We start from the raw sequence: 22,568 nt of genomic DNA, 5'->3' as shown, positions 1-22,568 counted from the left end.
TATCCCAGTCATGAATAGGTTGGCAGCACTTAAGTACCTTGTCTTTTACTTGTAGGCTTACGCCTGTCATACCAAGATAATGCTTTAAGGCTATCCTTAAACACTTAGCAAAAAAAAAAAAAAAAAAAACCCACCCAAAAAAAACCCAAACCAATCCACAAACCCTCAAACCAAGACAAAACCATGAAACAAATGATTCAGAAACTGAAAACTGGTGAGCAGAGGTGAAGAAACAAAGGCACCAAGTGCCTCACTTGTGAGCACAGCAGAGACTGGCCAGTGTCCATGCCTCAAGTCTTGGGAGTCTTGCAAGTAGTGACACTTGTGTGATCACAATTGCAAGAAATAATTAATCCTCTACATGGTTTCGGGGTCAGAGGCTGACCAGCCAGTGGAGGACTTGTCTACAGGCGCAGAGGAAGGGATTTCTCATGCTTGACGGCATCCAAAGCATGCAGGTATGTTGGTCAATAACCATGGCATAGCTACAAGAAGAAGCTGGTAATATGCTTGGGAAAAAAAAATAAAAAATCCTACCCACAACACAAAAATAGCCCTGTTGCTACAGCCTGGTGTGGGTACCAAAATGAAACACTAAACTGAACCTGAAATTGTTAACTGAACAACAATTACAACAATCTAATAAACGAGTAAAGCTTCCATTCAGAAGCTGTTGTTTAAAGTAAGTGGTGAGTCAAGTTATTCCAAGGTAATTTCACAGAACATTTTAAAACACGTTCGCAAATACATTTTTATATTAGGTGAATTATTAACCAACACCCAATTAAGACCTGGCTTTTAGAAGCCAGTACTGGGTAAACGAGCTCATACAGAACTAGCCATTAGAATCCAGATTTTAAAATCATTTATTTATTTATTTTTAAAGAGCTGAATCGTTTAACCCCATCATTTCTAATCTGGCCAAGCAGAATGACTGCATGGCAGCTACGGATGAGCTCAAAACACAACACTGAACAAGAAAGCAACAGTTCTGGGCTCCTGGGATTTATTTTCTTCTGGCTCATCATGCAGTCTTCAAAGGCACTGCATTTTCTAGTGCTAGCATTCACAGCCACTTAACTAGTAAAGTGAAATACAGGTCCAAAGAGCGATAAACTTGAGTTTTTCCCAGTTTGACTGGTCACTTGCACATACCAGTCTACCATGGGTAGAAAATGTTTTAACATTTTTATTTACAATCTAAAAACTATAAGAACTGACCAACCAGCACCTCTTCAAAGTCTGGTATCAAATAGCATCAACATGCAAGATAGATTCAAACACTTCACATAACTCAAATTAGAAAATCTATCTTTAGTGCTTCTGATAGCAGGCAAAGTTAACAGCACTCCTACAGAACCAACTAGCCAGGCTGCTGGCAGCATATTACACAGAGAAAAATCAGATTTCAGCACCTCTAGTTCTTATTTCCAAAACCTTTTTGGCTGAAAACAACGAAGGAAGGGACAAAACAGCCCTTACAACTGAAGGTAAGAGTCTTGGAAAATAGAAGTAAATATAAAAAAGGAAAAAAAAAAAAAAAAAAAAAAAAGAGCATGCATGCTCCAAAGAGAGGGGCAGAGAGTTGGAAGCAAAATCTGGCAGCAAACTGCACTTCACGAGGTGTGATAGTCCCTTTTACACCAACATCCGACTCAATAGAAGGAAGATAAACATACATGGAAGATCAGTGTTTATTTACACACCTCCATATTAATGGCTCTGTTTTCACATTCCAGCCAGGGTGAAATTCAGATGGAGGCACTTGCCTCAACAGCACTGGCTGTGCTTGTTCTGCCACTAGCAAGGCTGTATCTGGGCTGGCAGGCAGTGAACTTCCTACCCCAGATGCCTATAGCCCATTAGAAGACAGAGTAAGCCACCCAAGCCGTGACAGCCTGGTGGCCAGGGACGCATGGAGCGGCCCAGCGGCAGCTCCACCAATCACAGCAGTCCTCACCCAACAGGAAAGGCTTCCTACCGCAAGCAACTGCTTCCTACCTTGCTAAAAACCAAACAAACACGAGAAAAAGTGTGTGTGGTTGGGGGGGGGGGGGGGGGGAGGGGGAGAGAAATGCCCTTGCCTTCCACTGAGCACTTGCTGATCAGCATAACTTGTTATTAGTGATCTGGGTGTGTAGTCCTTGGCAGGAAGCTCACTACCGTCTCTTGCAATGTTTTCTACTCTGAGCTGCAGACTTCCCTGTGGCAGTTGTTTTACCTGAATTGTAAATCCAGCGAGGATGGCAGAGTGTGCAGGCAGGATGGGGAGGTGGACACCAGTCTCAGAGAGGTGCATTTGCTGTTGCGCAGATCCTTTCAAAGCTGCTCTTGTAACTCATTCACAGAGGCAGTGGAAGTAAGCAACACAAGTCTAATTCAAAGTGTGGCATAACCACGTGGTTCCTTCTAAGTTCATATCTTAGTCAAATGAACAAATCCGGAGTGATGCAAGACAAGCAAGACAGTATCTTGTGGGTGGTTTCTTAAGCAGAAACAAGCATGGCCTTGGGAAACAGAAGCTGTTCTTCAGGGCTGAAACAGGAGCAGCAAATGTCCAAGGCAAAATGCAAACTTTGGAAAACTAATCAGAGTATGATCTAGCAGTGTCAGCCAGACTACTGCAGAGTGAAGGTGAAAAGAATAACAGATCTGGTTGTGTTCAAGCTCCATAGAACAACTATGTAGTGTTCCTTTTTGGGTCTTCGCTGCCACAGATTAGGTGAAGGTCTTTAAGCCTCTCTTACAGGTTATGTTCTCTAAAATTCTGACCATGTTCTCTGGAAGTCTGGGCTTGCTTGAGTTTATCTTGCCTCTAGTCCTCATTTATTAGAAGAGTCAAAGTTTTCTGGTAGCTTCTGGAAATTTCATCCTCTTGATCTCGGACTACTGCTCTAGCTTTCTGCATTTTTTAAAACTTTGAACCCTGTGTTTTAAAGCCCTTGCAGGTCACTGCAGCTGGGTCACATCCGCCCTTCCTCGATACAGCTCCCACACTTCTAATAAGCACAACACATACCAGTCCACAACAGGAATCACCAAAATCCCACTGAATGCATTTCACTAGTCTGGAGCAAACTTACTGGTACCGCTGTAAGCATAGTTCCTCAGCTGCCTGCGTGACATAATTTAACCTAAACCACATTCACAAGTTTGCTTGTTAAAGCAAGGGCTCTATGAGGATCAGGTCAGAATTGCAACTTCTACGTCCCTCAGACACATTGGGCCAACTTCTTTGTAAAGGAGAAGACACCTACACCTGGCTGTAATGATCACAACCAACGCAAGAAGTCACCATTACCCACTTCATCCCTCATCTCCCAGGTGGTCAGTACAACAGGCCCACAGCTCTTGTGCATTTTTAACTTAAAACTTCTCTAGACTTGAAGTACAGAGCATCTGTTAGCTGAAATGATGTAACGCTTGTTCTTCTCTCTGCTGTCACCCAGGACCCAGAATGGGACCAAGGCCCATTTGGGTACCTGTCAGACTTTCACACTTCTGGAAGATAGGAAGCACATTGTGACCAGGTGCCAAGACAATGACTCTCCTTGTGAAAGCTTTTTCACCACAGTAATAATTAGTTCTCTCCCCCTGCCAGGTTTGTTTCAAAATACAGCTTAAACTCACCCAAACATTCCTGACCTGAGGAAAAGGTTAAGTGACTTAAGAATTAGAAAACCATAATAATGTCAGATTATGGCATAAACTCAGGTAATTTTTCAATTAGCACCTTTCATCAGATATCCAGGTCAAGACACAAAATCCTAGAGACCTGAAATGGCAAACAGGTGTCTAGGTTGCAGAAACGTGGCTATCTACAGACAGAAACAGATTTTGTGTAAGTACAGACATACCACGGAATGTGGAAATTTTGAGAACTGACTGACACAATATAATCCATCTTTAAACACTGTAGCAGGGAAAGTAGAGCAAATGAACCCGATTTCAAGTGCATTAACAGGGAATTTCTACTTTGTCTTTACAACAGATCCTGGTTAAACTTTTTTCACCACAAACTCCAACGTTAAGGCTTTTCAGAGAGAAAATGCAAATAGAAATTATGTTGCTTGCTTAAGAAAATTGACTTCTATTAAGATATTTTGCATTTTCACTTCTTACACAGAATCTCTTAGAACTGTGGTATTCTAAATTTTACCAAAGTGTCTGCACAGATGCCTGAAACAGAAAATAATGCACAACTAGATTTGTCAGCAGAAAGACGAAAGAGTGACCACATCCCCAAAACCACAGTTCTCAGGACAGACATGGGAACCTCAGGAAGGACCTTAACTGAAGGAGACAGGAAATTGCCTTATTGTCTGAAACCTGGTTTTTAGCAGCCAAGTGTTTAATCACTTCTTGGTAGCAAAAGCTATGTATTTCCTCACTTATCAGTACACAAACATAACCAGAGTGAAGCTGGAAACGTTGCTAACAACAAACCCCTAACAACCACATCTGGCACCAACAGGGTATCTCTGAAGCCAGGAGAAGGACCTGACCCAAGCAGATCATCAGCACAGGCTGTGCACTGCGACCCACACAGGAGCATCTATCACCCCACACGCATCACCCTGCCTGGTGGAGGGACACACAGCCCTGCTGCTTCATACAGCTAAACCCCAAAGCACTACAAAGCCAAAGTTAGGGAAACACGCCCTGTCGTAATTAAATCTGAATGAAACAAAAGGTTAAGCCACTTGTGGCGACAATAGTAGTGTTTTATGTGAAAGTGACTGGGTGTCACTCCCCGTGGGAATCTATAAAATAACTAGGAAATCAGGTCAGGGTGGGACAGTTCCCTTCTGTTGGTTACTTGCAAAGCCATTAAGCAAAGCACAGAGAAACAGCACAGTGCTGTTAAAGCACCGATGTGAAGCTGCTGTTAAAGCACAGATGTAAAGCTACTGTTATCTTGAAAGACAAAAAAAAAAATAAAATAAAATAAAATAAATACAAATTCCCAAACGCCTGAAGAATTCTTATTTAGGCTGTTTGATTACGTTACTTTGGCCTGGGTTCATTGCTTTTCATGACTGATAAAGCTGAAAAATTGTGTGTTTGTGGAAATGTCTGTAGGATAATAAAAATAAAGTGATTTCATTACCAAATCACATGCCAAACATTTGCTTTTGCTGACGTAATTTGGCCCAATCTCAGTTTCAAACACAGCTCGAAGAGTCAAACACTTTGTTTTGTTTTCAAAGAACCCTGTCTGCTCTGTGTCCTGTCATCACCCGAGCTCCCCTCATCCCCTCTCAAAAAATCCTTAGAGAAATGAATGCACAGACAGTGCTCAACAACTGTAGTTTCACTGCATGTTCATAGGTGATTTGCTGGTTCTCCCTGCATCTCAAGCAACTCTTCCTTACATCTCATTCCCATTAGTCCCATGTTTTCTACTACTTTGAAATAACTCTGTAAAAGTCACTTATTAAAATTCCTAAAAATGAATTTACAATGAAAATCCAGTGCAAGGTTTTAGGTGCTCTGTCCTAAAAGGCAAAAGCAAAGCAGCTTAGATGCCAAAATAAACAGTTTGTCTTTCAAGTATACCAAACACACCTAGGTACCACTTAAAAAGTGAGTACATGGCCTTTAATGTCTCCAACACCTCAATAGCTTCTGGATCCTGCTGTCCAAGCACTCTGTGTCTGGATTTTAAAAGCAAACAAACAAAAGAGCAGCTGAATGCCTTTTTGTGAGAAGTCACAACCTTTCATTCACTAAACTTCCTATAAATATGGCAGTCAGCTTCTAGTTTCAAGTTTTATGACCTTCACAGGAACACATTTTTATTATAATAAGCAGGTTAGCAATGCTATCTAACAGATCTAAGATATGTTTGGCATTTTCATTATAAAGACCAATTATCAGGTTTGGAAATCTCCCCATTTCAATCTTTACTTTGTAGAGATTAGTAAATCCAGCAGAAGGGACATGCCATCTGGATATTCGCTCTTTATAGAATAAACAGGCTAAAGTTTTTATTGTAAGAAGGATATTTTTGAGTTGGCCACAACTGGCATTCCCTTCTTTCATCTTACAATTCAATTACTTTCTTAAGAAAGGACTCAGTATTTGTCTCATGGGACACAGTCACAACACTTGAACACACAGACTCACTGGCTTCTGCACCAATGTATACAGCAAAGGAGAAACCTGCCTGAAAATCCAAGTTGCCTCTGAAGGATCAACAAATGGCAGTAATTCAGGAGGAAATTTAGCTACAATACCAACAGGTTTATACATGCTGGATGATTTGCTTAATTAAGAACCAAATATTTGTTTAGCACTACAGAGGGAGGTGGAGACAGGAGAGAGGAAGACATCCAGAGCCCAACCTGCCTCACTTACCAGGAGGGCCAAGGCTGCAGAATAGAATGTTTGTAAACAACCAAGGACTGGTAGGAAGCCAACTTCTACCTAATAACAAGGAGCATGACCTTGTATCCACTCCTCATCCTGCTGATTACCCTACAGCTATGTAACATGGCAGCACCCAGCACAGCCCAGGGGTACCTCTCCCTTACTCAAATGCATGGAAGGAGAGCACCAGGTAAAGTAAGCTTTATTAACTCCCAAAGGATTCATTTGACAGTCTTTGTCAATGAAGACAAATGAAAAGGAGCAGAAGGGGTTTGACCAATAAAGACCATCCTGGTTTATCATTCATGGGTACACCACTGTGGTTAGTACCAGAGACAAGGCTCCGAGCCAACACTGAGTCAGGCGCAGAACCTCCAGCCTCCAGCGCCATTCCTGATCCAGGGCTGCTCCTCAGCTGACTCACACCCTGGCCCACAACAACCTGGCCCCCCTCAAGCCAGGTGATATGAAGATAGGTTGAGGAAGTTGGGGCTGTTCAGCCTGGAGAAGAGAAGGCTGCGTGGAGACCTCATAGCAGCCTTCCAGTATCTGAAGGGGGCCTATAGGGATGCTGGGGAGGGACCCTTCATCAGGGACTGTAGTGATAGGACAAGGGGTAATGGGTTAAAACTTAAACAGGGGAAGTTTAGATTGGATATAAGGAGGAAGTTCTTTACTGTGAGGGTGGTGAAGCACTGGAATGGGCTCCCCAAGGAAATTGTGAATGCTCCATCCCTGGCAGTGTTCAAGGCCAGGTTGGATGAAGTCTTGGGTGAGATGGTTTAGTGAGAGGTGTCCCTGCCTATGGCAGGGGGGTTGGAACTGGATGATCTTGAGGTCCTTTCCAACCCTAACTATTCTATGATTCTATGATTCTAAGCCACATGCTCTCTGCCAAAGCAGCACCATGCCAGGGGAGTCTGCAGAGCCCTCCCTACAGCAGAGATGCACATGCCACTGAGTCCATGTAAGACTGGACAGCATAGGACACCACCAGAGCCACTGTGTTTTTTTATGTAAGCCATGGAAATATGGTCAAAGAATTTTAGAGACATTCTCTTGCAAAAAAAGTTTTGCAACAGCAGGTTTCGGAAGGGAACCTGCTACTGAGAAACAAGCTTTGAAAGGCCAGCTCCAGGAACAAGGAAAACTAGAGAGGCCAACAAGAGACAGAGCTCGAGATCATTTAACTTGCTTTTCAGGAATTTATGTTTCTATATAACTACTAATGAGGCTGTATGTGTGTATTTACATACACAGCACTCAAAACTTCTTAGCTCAATTTTATTTACTTGCTTTATGCTAATTTTGTCCAGTTAGGCCTTGAAACCAGTCTACCATGGCAGCTGGTAACTACATAGTAGCACTTTAGAATTTCCTTCATGTAAGCATGTGTTTGAAAAATCAGCACACATGTTTGAAGAGGAAGAAAACACCACATTTGCTTTAGAGAATCAACACCTCTCTTCAGATTAAGTCTGGGATGTTTTCATGTCCTCAAGCAGGAGGAGAGTCAGAATTTCAGGTGGACAGCACAAGCCAGGTCCTCTGATACATATGCGTATACATACACATCCCAAACATCAGCAGGAGCCTCATTTATACGAGCATGAATATATTTGTATAATTTGCACGGGTAAACTGCCAGTAAATCAAGTACAAGTAAAGAATCTACTCTATACACAGAGGTTCAAATAAATGTTTGAAGAACACTCCCATGTCTTAAAAAGGCTACTGAATACACTGCAACTAGCTGGATGAATTCTTGTTCATCACTGTATTTTGCTTTGCATGTTCCAAACTTTAGACTAGAGATATTCAAACTGCTAGCATGGTGAACAGCATACACTAAACCTTTAATCTCCTTCAGTTGTCTAGCTATGCTTCATTCCCTGAAGAAACAAATAATCATTACAGATCCTGAGCACACTACTCTGCGCTGATTAGCAAAAGATGAAAAAGAGAGAGAAGCTTTGCCAGGATAATAAATCTGTGCTCTTTTTCTAGACTTACTTGCAAAAATCACAGATTTCTAGAGCTTTGCCTACTTAGGACAGACTTCTGTTTCTCTCTAATAATAGTGAACTGTACAAATGCCAGCTCCAGAAACAGTAATTCTGAACAGTATTCATTTTCATTTTACAAGTTGGTGATGGAAGGAACTATACGTTTCATATAGACTTAGCGTACATCCAGGTGGACTCCTACAGTTTCAGAAAAAGTTTTGTGCATGTCTTTCTGTAGCACTTCAGTTTTATTTTGGGGTGTTTTTTTGTTTTCTTCGACAAAGAATAAAAGGGAAAATAATGTCCATAGTAAGGCAACTCTGCAATAGCAGTGGGTTTGAACTTCTTAAAAATTGTTCAACTGGTTTTATTCATCCAGCTTAAAATCACGTAATTGTAGAAGCCTGGAAAGCTGTATTTGGCAATGTTCTTCAAGAACAGTTAAAACACAAGATTGTTATTTAGTGGAACATTCTGTATGTATAAAACTTGCGTATATTGTAATGAGTAACTTAAGTGTGGCTAAGGAGTTTACAAATGCAAAAATCAACAAGTACAACATTCACCTCTTATTTAAGAGTGCAAAAAATACAAACAGTTTTGGGGTGAGGCAGTAGATTGCCAGTTTAAAAAAAAAAAAAAAAACAACACACCAAAAAAAAAAACCAACCATGAGTAATTTAGATGCCAGTTGTGTTTCATTTTCTTTATCTCCTCCAAAGACTGGAGAGATTGCAAGAAGCCAGATTGCAAAGCCATATCTAAGAACTGAAGCTGCAGACACAGCTACAGAGCTCATGGCCACGAGCTCATATAAAGCCTTCAAGTCATGTATTTTTTTTTTAATGATGCCTACTAGCAACCTTGGCTCTGTTTACAGAATTGCAATTGCAAAAATCCACTTAGCTCATTTTGTGATCCTGCTTTAACAAGAAAGATCTTTTACTCTGGGCTGATCTACTTCAACAAGCCCCAGGCAGCTCCACAGAGGTGAGCTGTTGTCAGGATTTAGCCTGCTAACTCCTGCTTGCCTGCTCCACTACTAAAAATGGTAGCTGGCATAACATGCAAGACAGACCAACTTAAAATCATCAGTTGCACCCAAGGAAAAATCATGGCACACATATTGTAGCCTAATCTCTCTACACTGGTATTTCGGTTGGACTGCCAGCACTTCTGAGAATTCCTTATCTGTAAGCAGTGATGTCAGAGCACACTACTGCAATGATCAAGGAGTCCGCAGCCTTCTCCCAGCGTGTCTCCTCTCATTCATGTTGCATAGATAGGCTTTCACAGCAGGCTGTGATTCATGGGTGAGGAATGTTTGGTAGATATCCCCACAGAGCCAGCAGACTGTGGTTATTGCTTTTTTGCAGCAGTCTGAAGATTCATGTTTCTCTCGTTAAATAAGCGATGACACAATGAAGTACAGGTCTGGGCATGGTCCAGGCTCGTAATGAACATCTACAAGTATTTCACAGATTATCTATACACACACTGTTCACATACAGACGTTCTAAACTCTACTGCAATTTGATCATATGTGCATCAGATACATCTATTAATTTCTGCAAATACTTCCAGCACACCACTAAAAATAAACCTTTACTTGCAAACAGCAGTAATACCATACTTTGAACACTGTGGAAGGTGTTGATTAGCCTCCTGCTTGGCAGCCTTGTAAAGCATTAAAGAGGTTTTATTTTGTGTACCAACCGATTGCCATGAGCCTTCTCCCATATATAAAAATCAATCATTTTGCTCAGGAACTTTGCAGAACCAGGCCTTGGCATTTTACCGTCACACTTGAGTGAGAACTTCATTTTTATATTTCACATGTGTCTTAAAACTGCTTTTTTTGTTGCAAACATTTCCTCAAATTGACTATGGAAATTTGGGCCTGAGGCTGTATGTGTAAGGCAAGGTGCATGTGGAATATCTCCTATAATTTGTTAGCCATCAGACCTTTTCTCATTCCTTCCCTTTCCTGTATATTTTCATCACAAAGATGCTCAATGACATATGTTCAAGGCCTTTTCAAAAGAACAAAAGGGAGGAAGGAAGCAAGAGTCAAAAAAAAAAGGAAATGAAAGGAAAAGGGAAAGAGAAAAACAGAGGCTGTCAGGAAAACAGTGCAAATAGCTGTAATGGCACTCTTCGCTTACTAAATAAAACTGCAGTAAGGGCATCTGTTACCTTAGAAAATATTAATAATCACTGGGACCTTATTCAAAATGAATAAATAAAAACGGAGACCTCTATATATACTGAAGGTAACATGGTGTCCTTCTCCCTGGTGCTTCTGAGAAGTTTCAATGCAATGATGCAAACAGGAAGAAAGAGACTGTCAACATTGCCTAGCTACTGAGTCCAAAATAACACTTTAGTGATAGTTTCAATTAAAAAGTCCTCTGCATTTTTGTGTCTAATTACCCCCCCCCCCCCCCCCCCCCGCTCAATACAGTCAAGTAGCTTTTTTTAAGCTTACCTTTCTTCGGGCAACTTTTAGCCATCACTTGGCAGTAAATTGCTCCAAGAGAAAGCTATTAAAAATATTCTGTGATAACTACATGAAAAAAGTGGTATGAGCTAGAGTATGTTGTACAGCTCTGTCAACAAGATTTATACCAATGTTCAGGGGCTCTCTGTATCAAAATACGGTATTGCATGCTCTACTGAAGAGAAGATAATATCCTGCACTTTCCATGACCAACCAAGCCAACCATTTCCTTCAGTAACTACCACATAGCAATTATCCACATTCTGCTTGCAAAAAAGCAGTTACAGGAAAGTGTTTAGATCCATAAATAGTGCAGGATTTTCTTTTGCTGCTGTTTAGCAACTAGAGCCAATGCTAGGTGACAAAGACAGATCCCCAGACCTCCAAGCTGCACTTCCCAGAGAACAGTTTGGGAAACTGCTGCTGAAAAGCATCAGGTCAGCCCTGACATCCTACAGTTTCCGCAAAGCAGGAAACTGAGGAGCCTGTTGAATATGCTATGGTTTGGACCTTTCAAAACACTGTTTAATAAAGCCAGTAGTTCTTGTGAGCCTGGAATCAATGAAACCTACTGCCTCGTGAATTTATGCCTTATGCCTGATTGACACTAATGTCTAAAGAGGGCAGAAAAGCTTTTTGCCATGATTGAGGCAGATTGTAAAGCAGGGTGCTTTAAGGATCACTCCTACATACTGTGTGTTTTCATAAAACTTACAGAACAAAAATACCTGAAAATTTGTCAAAATCAGTTGATATCACCTGTAATTTCAAAACGTATCTTCAAGGGAGAGTTACAAGAATGGATGCATTGCGTGTGATCACAGAAACCTTGCTTCTGCAGCAAAAAGTGTGAAAGACTCTAAGCTACAAAATCCCAAACCGAACTCTACTTACCTTAGTGTTCATACAAGATTTTCCACGTTTATATTCTTTGTGACTTGCTCTTTTATCAAGCTTGTTCCACAAAGCTTTGGCCTTCCACGTGGTCACTCTTGATTTCAGTTTGGTGTAAAAGTTTCTATTGTCCAAAGGATCTAATTCAAGTTGGCGAGTGAGAATATTAAAGGCCTGAATGGTACCTTTGCATGTTGATGCTTGTACAAAGTTTTCAAATATCTGGCCAGCTTGACTGTATTTTTCATCATCGTTTTCCCCCATGTTCTGAGAGAAGTGTTTGAAAAGGATTGGGCTGGAACTCTTGTGCTGGGGTACAGGTAATCAACACTACCAAGTACTTTCAAGCATGTTATTCCTAGAAAAGAGAAACACAAGTCATATTAAAGCAGGTACTGCCTAACCAAATTAAACCCACAAACTGCATATCCACTATTAATATAAAAATATAACATATGGCAAGTGGGCAACCAGGTCCAAAAATTAGTAGTAGCATCTAAGATAAGTGTTACAAACATAACATATTTGCGCTCTCATGATATACTTCACAATGACTGATATAGAAACCCTAGAAGTCTACCGCTTCAAAACCAACCAGCTTCACCAAAAGCCTCAAGATTTCTTTAATTTTTGTTCAGTGATAACTGCTAGATAATAAATGAAGAAAAAACAAATGTCCTCAAGAAGAATTTGTGTCCCAGCAAGTACTTGTCTGGTAACATCTTGGTCTTAAGAATTCTTAAAAACCTGCAGCCAAAAGTCAACACCACCCCTTGCATAAGTGAGGGCCAAGAGCACAACTTAGCTAGAGCAATTTAGAATTGGCACAATCACTCGCCACAAGCAAGTGCAGGCTAAGCAGAAATATTACCACAAGTTACAGCAGAACTGAAGAAACAGCAAACAAGTAACAAGAGCACTCCCCTTTTTCTAACACTCTTGCCAAAATGAGAAAGAGTTTGGTGCTTTAGTGCACAGAAAGGAATTTTATCTCCACATCTCTACATGTTAAATGCTAAAGCTCTATGTTTGGAGTCTTACCTTGTCATGTGCTACGATATAAAATAGTGATGCTTGGCCCACTAAGCCCCACTGGCTTTTCATAGTAACATGATCACTGTCAAACTGCCTGATATTCCAGATAAATGCCCTTACATTCTCTAAGAGCAATGCTATTCTAAATTAATGTTTGAAAGAACTAACAAACTTTCACTGCAGCAATCCCTTATCCTTCTTTAACCTTGCTCTCAGTCTCTAATGGGGAGTGTTTTAGAGTCAGCCAAGGTCCACAGAAAATATGCAAGTAGCTTTCACATTTTCCAAGAATATTGTTACAGGTTATGTATAAACTCGTCCTCAGAAGAGGGTCTACCTGGACTCAAGGCCAGATATTTAAGTCATGGGTTCTTTCTGTTGCTATTAAAGAATTATCTACCAATCCAAAAACCCAAAAACTAAATCAATGCTTGCCTAACCTCCCACATAATTAGTTATTTTGCTTGGAACATCATCTGTTGGCTGATAGTTTTACAATAAATTGTTAGAAAGGCCTTTGAAGTTTTTGCTTTTTAATTTAACACTGTTCACGAACTATTCATTCTCTGCTTGCACTTCCTTCAAAGAAAAAAAGAAAACATAACCAATGTATTTAAGTACAGACCTACCATGTCTATCTTACATTATCTTATATTATCTATCCTCTAATACTGAAAAATATTATGCAACTTATTAAAAAGATCCCATAGGGAGATATAAGGAAGCATTTGGAATACTCACATTCCCTGGCTGTGCTCAAAATAAATAACCTTTGTGTGCACAACTTTGTTGTTGGTTTGTGGGTAAAACAAATTGGCAACATTGAGAGTTCATACATTTTCTTAGACCAAATGTCATGATTAAATATTTAGTGCCAAGAATAAGTCAGGAAATTTTTGTTTTCCCCTCTGAATACTTCATTTATAGCATGCTCCATGCCCTTTTCTGAAGAGCTTTGTGGCTTTGTGAGGTAAAAGCACAAGCATTTTATACGCCCGACTTCCAGAATGTCTAATTTTTCAAGAGACTGAGTGCTATGAACTCCCATTGACTCGAAAGGAGTTCAGGACATCCAGTACCTTTCCAGGTTCAAGTTCTCAATGATTTATGAGCAAACCCCTCCAACAGTTGCATGGTGATGGAAAGAACCCTGGCCATCTCCTCAATCCCTGTACAGATGTGGCTGGGGCCCAGCATTACCTTCCCCAGCCATGACTTTGGGAACTCAGAGCTATGGTGGGTTTTTGGGTCACTCCAAAACAGCCCAATAGATCCAGAAGTTCCTAGGGGAAGGGTAGGGACTACCATGTCCCTACTGAGCCTGGGAGAGGCTGATGTGTGTCTGGGTTTCAGCTTTACAGACAAGTGTAACCAAAGATAGCAACAGCACAGTGCAAGATGCCACTATGCAGCTTAACAGCTTGATACACAGGAATTCCAGGATTCTAGAGGTATTGAAAAAGAAGGAGCTCAAATCAGGGATAAATACTTACCTGCCTAAGATATTTTTTTAACAGAAAAGCCAACATACTTTTCTTGTCTCTTGGGGAGGGGCAAAGTGTCAGTGAAATGTTCCACTTTGGACAATTGAGCTAAGTGAACAGCAGCCAGATTAGGTTTTATTAATCACTACAAACTCACATTGCTACTGCCTCAGTGCTAGACCAAAGACTTTGACCAACTTACTAGCTATTAAACAATACTTCCTCTCCATTGTTTCCATTAGCTCACCACAAGGCTGTTATGTTCATACAACACAAATATTTTTAAAAGTTACCTCTGGCATAATTGATAAGTGAGTCTGATCACAAGCTCTTTAATTTAGTATCCTTTCTGCTCACAGAGAGGAGATTTTTATAGCCTCAGCACTTTCCATCTAACTGGAGAACAGGGGGAGAGAAGAGCTGAAAGAGTAGAGCCATATCTGAATCAACCAAAGAAGAAAAGCAATATGCGCCAGGGCTGATAACAGTGAAGAGGAGACAGTAGAGATGGTTGGCAGGAGCTGCTGCAAGCAAAGGGAAGGGGAGGAAAACATTTTTAGCATGATGCAAAACAGTGGACGTTGGTGTTGCACACAAACACAGGCAGCAGGCCTGAGCTTCCTCTCCCTTTCCACTGGGAAAGAGAGCAGGAAGGAAGGACAGCCTGGACACTTTAAAAGTCCCTTCTCCAACACCAAAAAGCCAAGACTGAGACTGTTTCTTCTGGGCACAAAATCTTCCAACAAACATCCAAACCACTCCCATCCTGTCCACACTGAAAAGCTGTGGAGTGGCATCTCAGCAGAGACATGTGTTCACCAGCAAAACATTTCTCCTCACTGTGTCAGAGGTCATGTTCTCCAAAAAAGCCACATACTGTGGTCAAAAAGGCAGGATGAGACAGGAGACTTTGGTTACTTGGGTTTCTGGCTTGCTGGAAACACCACTTTATTTCTCTTTTTTTGGACATGAACACAGTGTTGACAGATGACAGAGAGGAAGATGGTGTCCTAAGTATATGCAGCTCTTGGAAAAGTATGCATTTTTTTCTGAGGAGTCACAAATATTTCAATGCAGCATTGTACATAGCTCTCTAGAAACAATACAATAAGGACAAGAAGTTGACAGAGTAATTCTGAACTATAATTAAAGTTTCTTGTTCTGTAACTGCCTCTTAAGACAGACTTAAGAGGCAATGCATAAACTGCTTACCTATACTGGGGAAAATAAAAAACAGTGTTTGGGGAAGTACTTGAGTTCTTAAGAGTATTATCATTTATCCTTTTTTCTTCCTTCATCGTGTAGATCACTCTAGGGATGAAATACAGATCCAAAAGTCTCATCAAGGTGAGTATTAATGTTGAAACTTCAAACTATGCTTTTTAAAGTAATCACTGAGCTTCCTCTGGAAGCACAATCCAAAAACACAAGGAAACTTATCTGAAACGTTACTGAAGTGCTACAGCCCAATAAAAAATTGGGTCTCAGAAAGGAAGAGAATTAGAAAGCAGGAAATGGTCTGGACAAACAGTTCTTTGAAGTCGGAACTGAAGCATCCATGGGTTAGATTCACACCTAACAAGAACTCTCACTTTAGGTTCCACATATGATGTATTAAGCACATACAAGAATCTAGCCTTCCATGCAGCTTCCCCATGGTATTACAGGCATCTCTGGAAGCTCCCTCACACAAAGTGCAGACACTAAGAACAAGATGGGCCCCCATTCTGATGATCCCTTCTACTGTAATGTTAGCCCAACCACCTTTCTGCCTCCATTCCCAGGCAAACAGGAATGTCAGATAAGAAAAGCTGAGAAGTGCTGTTCGTGCCTGGTAGCTACCCAAGGAGAAAGTGAAGTTCTTACTAGAACTTAAAGGAAAGCAGTGCAAAAGGGACAGAAAGAAAGCAGAAATTGAAGCTACGATGCATGTACAGATGTAAACATCTGAAAGCAAATGCCTCAAGTCTTGGCTGATACTTCCTGTTGGTAAAACAAACTCTGTTAGTGCAGATGACTTTGAAAATAGTGAAAAAATGTCTCTGCTGTCAGGGTAATTCCTGTCATCATCACCAGCTAAATTAATGTAGGGAGCTGGTTCATGCCTGCACATGAAGCCTTTCAGCATAACAGAGCAAGCAATAAAGTTGACATATAGGAGTCATTAAATGAAAATAACTTACATTTTTGACAACAGTACCATGTGAATTGCTTGTCAGCAGTGTTTTGAGGTAGGATACTCAAAAATCAAAAACCTTTCTCAGTTTAGGTGTCCCAAGGGAGAGAATACAACTCTAATTTTAATTCAAACTTGCAGCACTGAAGTCCTTCCTTAGTCCCCTAATGCTGTTTCTAATATTTGAGAACATGTTCCTCAGGGAGAATGGAAAAGAATTAAATTCCTCACATTTCAATACCACTAATCCTGATTCCATTTTCAATATAGCCCTAATTCTGTCATGTTTACCAAGAATAAATTCTTTTATTAAGGCTTCAGTTTGGCATGCAGGGTACAATAGATTTATTGCTTGCTTGAAGTTAAAAACATCAAGAAAAAAAAAAAAGGCTGGTTTCTGCAGCATCTGTATTAATCATCTACTTTGGCCTTTCCTCATTATGAGTGAAATTTACAGTATTTGTGCTGCCTCTTCTCTGACATAACGGCCTCAACTTTCAATACCATTACAGTAAGTTAAATTTCCAAGTGAGACTGGCTGTGTTACAGGACCTTCTAGTTTTTTCAACTTAGTTTCTACTCGCATTATGCACTTTGTTTTCATGGTGACCATTTTAAATATAAATATTTCTATCTGGAGGAAACACAGCTTTTTAGTGGTTTCATTTCTTTGCATGTTTTCCTCAAACTGACATAACAGGCGGGGTGGGGGGGGGGAAGTGATTCTGGTAATAACTGAAGCTCTCCCCTACTTTGCTTATAAAACTGGCTAAAAAACCCCACAAAAGTACATTTGTCTAAAATACTTGTTTTCTATTGGTGACAAATAGGAAACACATTTCTTAAGATGCAAATCATAACAGAAACATCAATGTTTCTGAACAAAGCCCCGCAAACAGTCTCTCTTTATAAACAGCCAGATTACTTTATTTTTATAAAAAGCTGACTTCCACAGAACTCCTGCAAAATAACTTTGCAGGCCAAGTATGGAATTCAAAACAGTTCCTACTGAGACATTCTGTGCCTATGAACTTACAAGGTTACCGTACACGCTATCAGCTTGTTTTGCCAAAGTTATATGAGACATTTCAAACACAAGCCTTCCAACAAGTGCTGCTGTGCAGATTTAACCTGCTGCATCTGGAATCATCCCTCAATAAAACATAGCTGGAAGCACGTGCACAAGTACACTAACGCTCTGGTGTAAGTATTTTAAATATGTTCACAGGAAGCATAAAGGGACTTATCTGTAGTATTTTATCTGCCACACAGACTAAGTCACATTCCACACATTTTAATGTTGAAAGCTTTAAAAAATAGTCCAGTTTGTTTCTTGACGTTACTGGTCTGAACCTTCAAGTTTTACTGTGGGAATACACTAAGACACTGGCAAGTAAAATGAGCTCAAGCACGTAAGGAAGCAGCGTGCATACACCTCCATTAATGCAAACAGAGTGCTGGCATGGGTAAAGCATGGGATGCTGCCCAAGGGTCTATGTGTAATGGTAGATACGGAGGATCCAACATCTGCCCCTGCCACAGCTTCTGGTGGGCCCAAGGCAGGCTGCGCTTCCTTTGCCTTATGGCCATTCTTGCAACGCAGATTACAGATAACACAGAATACTGGCATTTACAGGGGTCACACCACTCTACCACCTGCAGAGCATCATTAAAACCCATGGATGCTCATTTTGCAAAGCACAGGCACAAGTACTTCAAATGAATGACAATGCATCATTTATCAGGCATCTGTATGCAGCATATATTTAAACTACTCCTCAAAATGACTGATCAGAAATACCAATGCATTTCTGAGGAGCTAGTTGTAAAATAAAGAAGCTTGCTGGTTTGGTTTTTGGTTTGTTTGTTTTTTTTTTTTTTTTAAGTAACAGCGTTGCACCTATACTGCTAGAAATTGTAACTCTAAACCTCTAAGTCCAATGGTTTTGAGGAAAAATGTCTCTACCCCAATTATTGTTTTGTGCAGGTTACAGTGAATATTTAAAAATTATTATTTTAACAGGGGTGCTAAAAGCTTTATTGCAAGGTCCCAAGTTCCCATATAGTCTACATCTTCAAAACTAATTGTAGGTGACTAAGCCACAGTCATTAGGGGTTAATGTTATGAATAAACAAGATATTAAAACCCGAGTCTTGTTTAGACTGGTTACAAGAACGATCATTTTTCAGCTCTGGTGAACTAGATTAGAAACACAATATAAACAACAGTAGAAAGTTTATGCTGATTTTTCCTAGGTTAGGATCACAAAAGCAAGGGAAAAATGTATACCATAAGGATAATATCAGCCACCTCTTAAGAAAGGGCACCTGTTATTTAAGTTAGAAAGATCTTACGAAAATGCTGCCAGTGAAAACAATTAAAATGACAAACTTTAAGCTCTTTGAAGATCCTGCCTTTCTTTTTCTATACTGACACTTAAAATTTCATGCTCGCAAACTAGAACAGAGGAGATACAAAAGTTAATCACAGAACAGACAGTGGGCTGGTTGTTTTTTGATCAGCACAAGATTTTCTATTTCCATTAGGATGTTAGGACATTGGGCTGGACTAACAGAGAGTGAATTACTTCAGAGAACAAATATCTTATTTACCATCACCGAAACCATGTCCAGCAGGGAGGCAGCAGGGCCAGGTACATAAGGCTGGGCAGACAACATAAGAGGATGATGGAAAGGGAGCTCCGGCCCCACTCCTGCCCAGCTGCCAGTCAGAGCATCAACATCCCTCTCCATCTCACAACCACCCCTGCTCCTCATCTCAGGTCACAAGGAAATCTTAGATGGTACATGTGTCTGTGAGGGGCACAAAAAGTGCATACCCAGTAGCTGACAGAGCTATGTCAGCAAAATCCCTGGTACAGATGCAGCTATACCAACAAAACTGAGCCACACTGGCAGCAGCAGTTCCTCTAGTACAGCCCTGCTTTTGTATGCACTGGGACATAATTATGGAGATAAATACACCATGAAAAAAAGAACAAATGCACGAAACCAGGAAAAAGGATACTCTTAGTCAGCAATCATGGAAATAATGTTGGGTTTTGACACTTTGAGAATAGGGATAATCCAGATGGATGGGGCAGCGAGATAGGCTATGAACTGACACAGTGACAGGAGACTGCCTCTGGCAGTGCCAGAGATGCCACCACATTTCTTGGCAGCTGGTGGCCCCCCAGAAGTGAGCATGGGTTAAAGAAGGCCACCAGTCTTGGTGCCTTCCTGCTCTCTCCATCTGGGAGCAACCCTATCCCCCTATTCAGCCTGTTCCCTTACTGCCGCCACTCTTGCCCCAGAGCAGAGAGAGGTGGTCAGCACTGCTGCTACTCAGCTGAGAACTGCCCAAAGACATCAGCTGGAAACACTAGAAGTACCTTGCAGTAAGGGATCAGACAACAGTGGATACCAATATAAGACTGTCTTTTGTTTCTCCTCAGGATTTCTGTAAGAAAGAAGAAAAGTGGGGGTTTTGATGTTTGTAGTTTTGGTGTGTTTTAAGCAAAAAATATGAAATTATGGCTGTGCAGAAGCAAAATGTCGTGGGGGAAGAAAAAGAAGAGCACCAATATTAGCTTTCACAGAATACGTGCCAAAAGCTTTCTGGAGTATGGTTCAGATCATCTTTCCAGGTGTGGATAGCTGGTTATATATCTTCTCCCCAGTATGTTTCCCTCTTGCTATTTGGGCTGCAGCAGCTACCCAAGAGCTGAACAAGAGGAATAAACAGTCAGCATAATTGCTGCAAGACCCCAAGGGCTCCAGGCCATGAGAATTCATTTGGCAGAGCTCATCTGTAGACAGACATCAGACTTCCAGATCAGTAATCAGGATTAATCCACTGAAAACACAGACATCATTGTATTGCCAATCAAAGAAATAAAACATTCTGGGCAGTATTTCATATGCATACACACATGCTTTTAGGAATCAACATATTCCACTGTTACAATTTTTTAATGCAAGCTGGCGCACAGTACTTCCTGCAGCTTATTGGGGTACTAATGTTATCGGTCACACTGAAATCCACGGGAACCACCAATAGGTTAAGGAAAAACAATAAAAAAAAAAAAAAAACCGAAACAGTTTTGGGTTGTGAATGACAGGCTCCTTGGTCAGAGTAATGTCAATTCACCACCAAAACACAGCCATTGAGTGACAGTGAAGAACTGTGAAGCTGCACACAGTCAAGTCAGGCAGAGGGTGGTAGAAAACCATGAAATTTTGGTTAAACACCAAACTCTGCTCCAGAGAACATTTACATGAGAAGACAAAGGGGGAAAAAAAAAAAAAAAGCAAGCAAGCTGCTGGGATTGCCTTATATCTGTTTTCTTTTTTTGTCCATGTAGGCTGGACAAAAGTTACCAGAAGAGACTAGAACACACATTGCTTCTGAAAGTAGAAACAGTATTTTTGGAAGAAAATGCACAGGACAGTGTCTACTCTCTCTCAGTCTTGACTTCCCAAAAAATGAAGAAAAACAAAGTATAAATATCCAAATAAAGATTCCAAGAGAGTTACAAAAACATCACCCATTTCTGCTGTAGAAAACTCCTCTGAGTCATACAACAAAATACATATCAAAACATTAGTTTTGGGAAATCCATGAGTGGGAATAAAATGTTAGGAAGCAGTCCCTTCAACAAAAATCTCTGAGGGCAGAACATCATTAGCCAGTAATAGGAGAGATGACAAATGCATCACTGTTTTCACAAGGCAAGCTGAGATAGAACAGGAAAGTTTACTAGAAAATGTGAAACACCAAAAAAGCACTTCTTAATAGTAACTGTTCATCACAGAGCCTGGTTCCAAAAGCCTAAGGTTGAAATTCTCAGTGTTAGCCCTGTCAACAGTATTGAAGATCAGAGGCAAAGGCACCTTCTCATATTAAAGTCTATGCAATATGGGCCATTTGCCTCCAACCACCTACTAAGTAGAATGACTTACACTTACATACGTAGGAGATGTTATCACCTGGCTTTTCATTAGTCATTCGTTCATTCGGAAATGTATTTTTCCATGTAGCTGTACTTCAGTGCATGTAAGCAGGCAGACACTGTAGGAAGGCAGGCACTTCTCAGGTGCCAAGGCAAAGAACAATGTCAGTTTTTTCCAAGGTTAACTTTTGTTACTCTCCTAACATTTGCTTTAATGTATAGAAGATTCAAAATTATAGAAGACCATGGCCAATATCAACACATACATATCTGAACGTGTGTGCTTTTAAAGAGTTGAGCATGTCTAAGTGCAAAAACATCACCAGTATGTTAGACATATCCAAAATGTTTTAAGGCAGAGTTACCATTTCATTCCCATATATTACCATGAGGTTACATGTAAGAGTTACAGCTGTTTGGGAATCCTGAAATGACGCCATGTGGTTACTACATGCTGCTTACTTGAGCGTTATGTTTGCAATACCAGAGTAGATTCAAGGCATCATGTATCTTCCCCTTCCTACAGCTACAGTTAAAGCTGCTTTGGTGCTCCAACTCTCACACAGCCTGTAATTTTCAGAGAGAGAAAGGATTAATTGGTCCTGGGTTTGCAGAGTGCCTTGTACACAAGGTCCTGAATAGAGCTGGCTTTGTTAGGGAAAACAACAATTTCAGAAGGAAAGTGCTTCACAGAAACATACTGGGTCAACATGGTTTTGCTTTGGCACAGCCTAGCCCCTGCCAGCCAGCTGGATGCCTGCTGGCCTGTGCCTCAGCACTGTCACTCCCCAGGACTACACCAGGGAGGTGTAGGGTGGCTGAGCCATTGCACCAGCTGCTGTGGGCTGCCCATGGCCCCTGCATGATCCCCAAGGCTGAGCTCACCCAGCCTGACCGCTGGGCACTGTGCTCCTCTCTCACTGAGCCTGCTCTGAAAAGAGCATGGACTTGGGAATGGGAGCTGTCAGAATACTGGAAGTTTTTACTCAACTTCTGACCAGAAGAAAACCCAAATTCTATTCAAGCAACGTGCTTACATAAAGCAAACAACTGAAGACATGATGATGTATTCCATTATTGCAGTTCCTTTGGATATATAGTTCAAACATTTGTAATACCCCTAGCTTACAGAGACCAAGAAGAAAAACA

General features: G+C 40.8%; 1 protein-coding gene across 4 annotated transcripts in view; it reads right to left on the bottom strand.

Annotated features, from left to right (window-relative positions):
* Nucleotides 1–22,568, bottom strand: part of MICAL2 (microtubule associated monooxygenase, calponin and LIM domain containing 2) — a 135,191-nt gene that overhangs the window by 98,942 nt on the left and 13,681 nt on the right. For all 4 annotated transcript variants that reach the window (XM_065683074.1, XM_065683075.1, XM_065683076.1 and 1 more), the window contains exon 3: nt 11,773–12,130. In XM_065683074.1, coding sequence (XP_065539146.1) covers nt 11,773–12,036 — 264 coding nt within the window. In that variant the 5' untranslated portion in view covers nt 12,037–12,130. The remainder of the gene's footprint in view (nt 1–11,772; nt 12,131–22,568) is intronic.

The sequence above is a fragment of the Lathamus discolor genome, chromosome 6 (genome assembly GCF_037157495.1).
Source record: "Lathamus discolor isolate bLatDis1 chromosome 6, bLatDis1.hap1, whole genome shotgun sequence".
NCBI lineage: Eukaryota > Metazoa > Chordata > Aves > Psittaciformes > Psittacidae > Lathamus > Lathamus discolor.
Note: the sequence above shows the minus strand (reverse complement) of the source record. Positions and strands in the feature narration are given on the sequence as shown.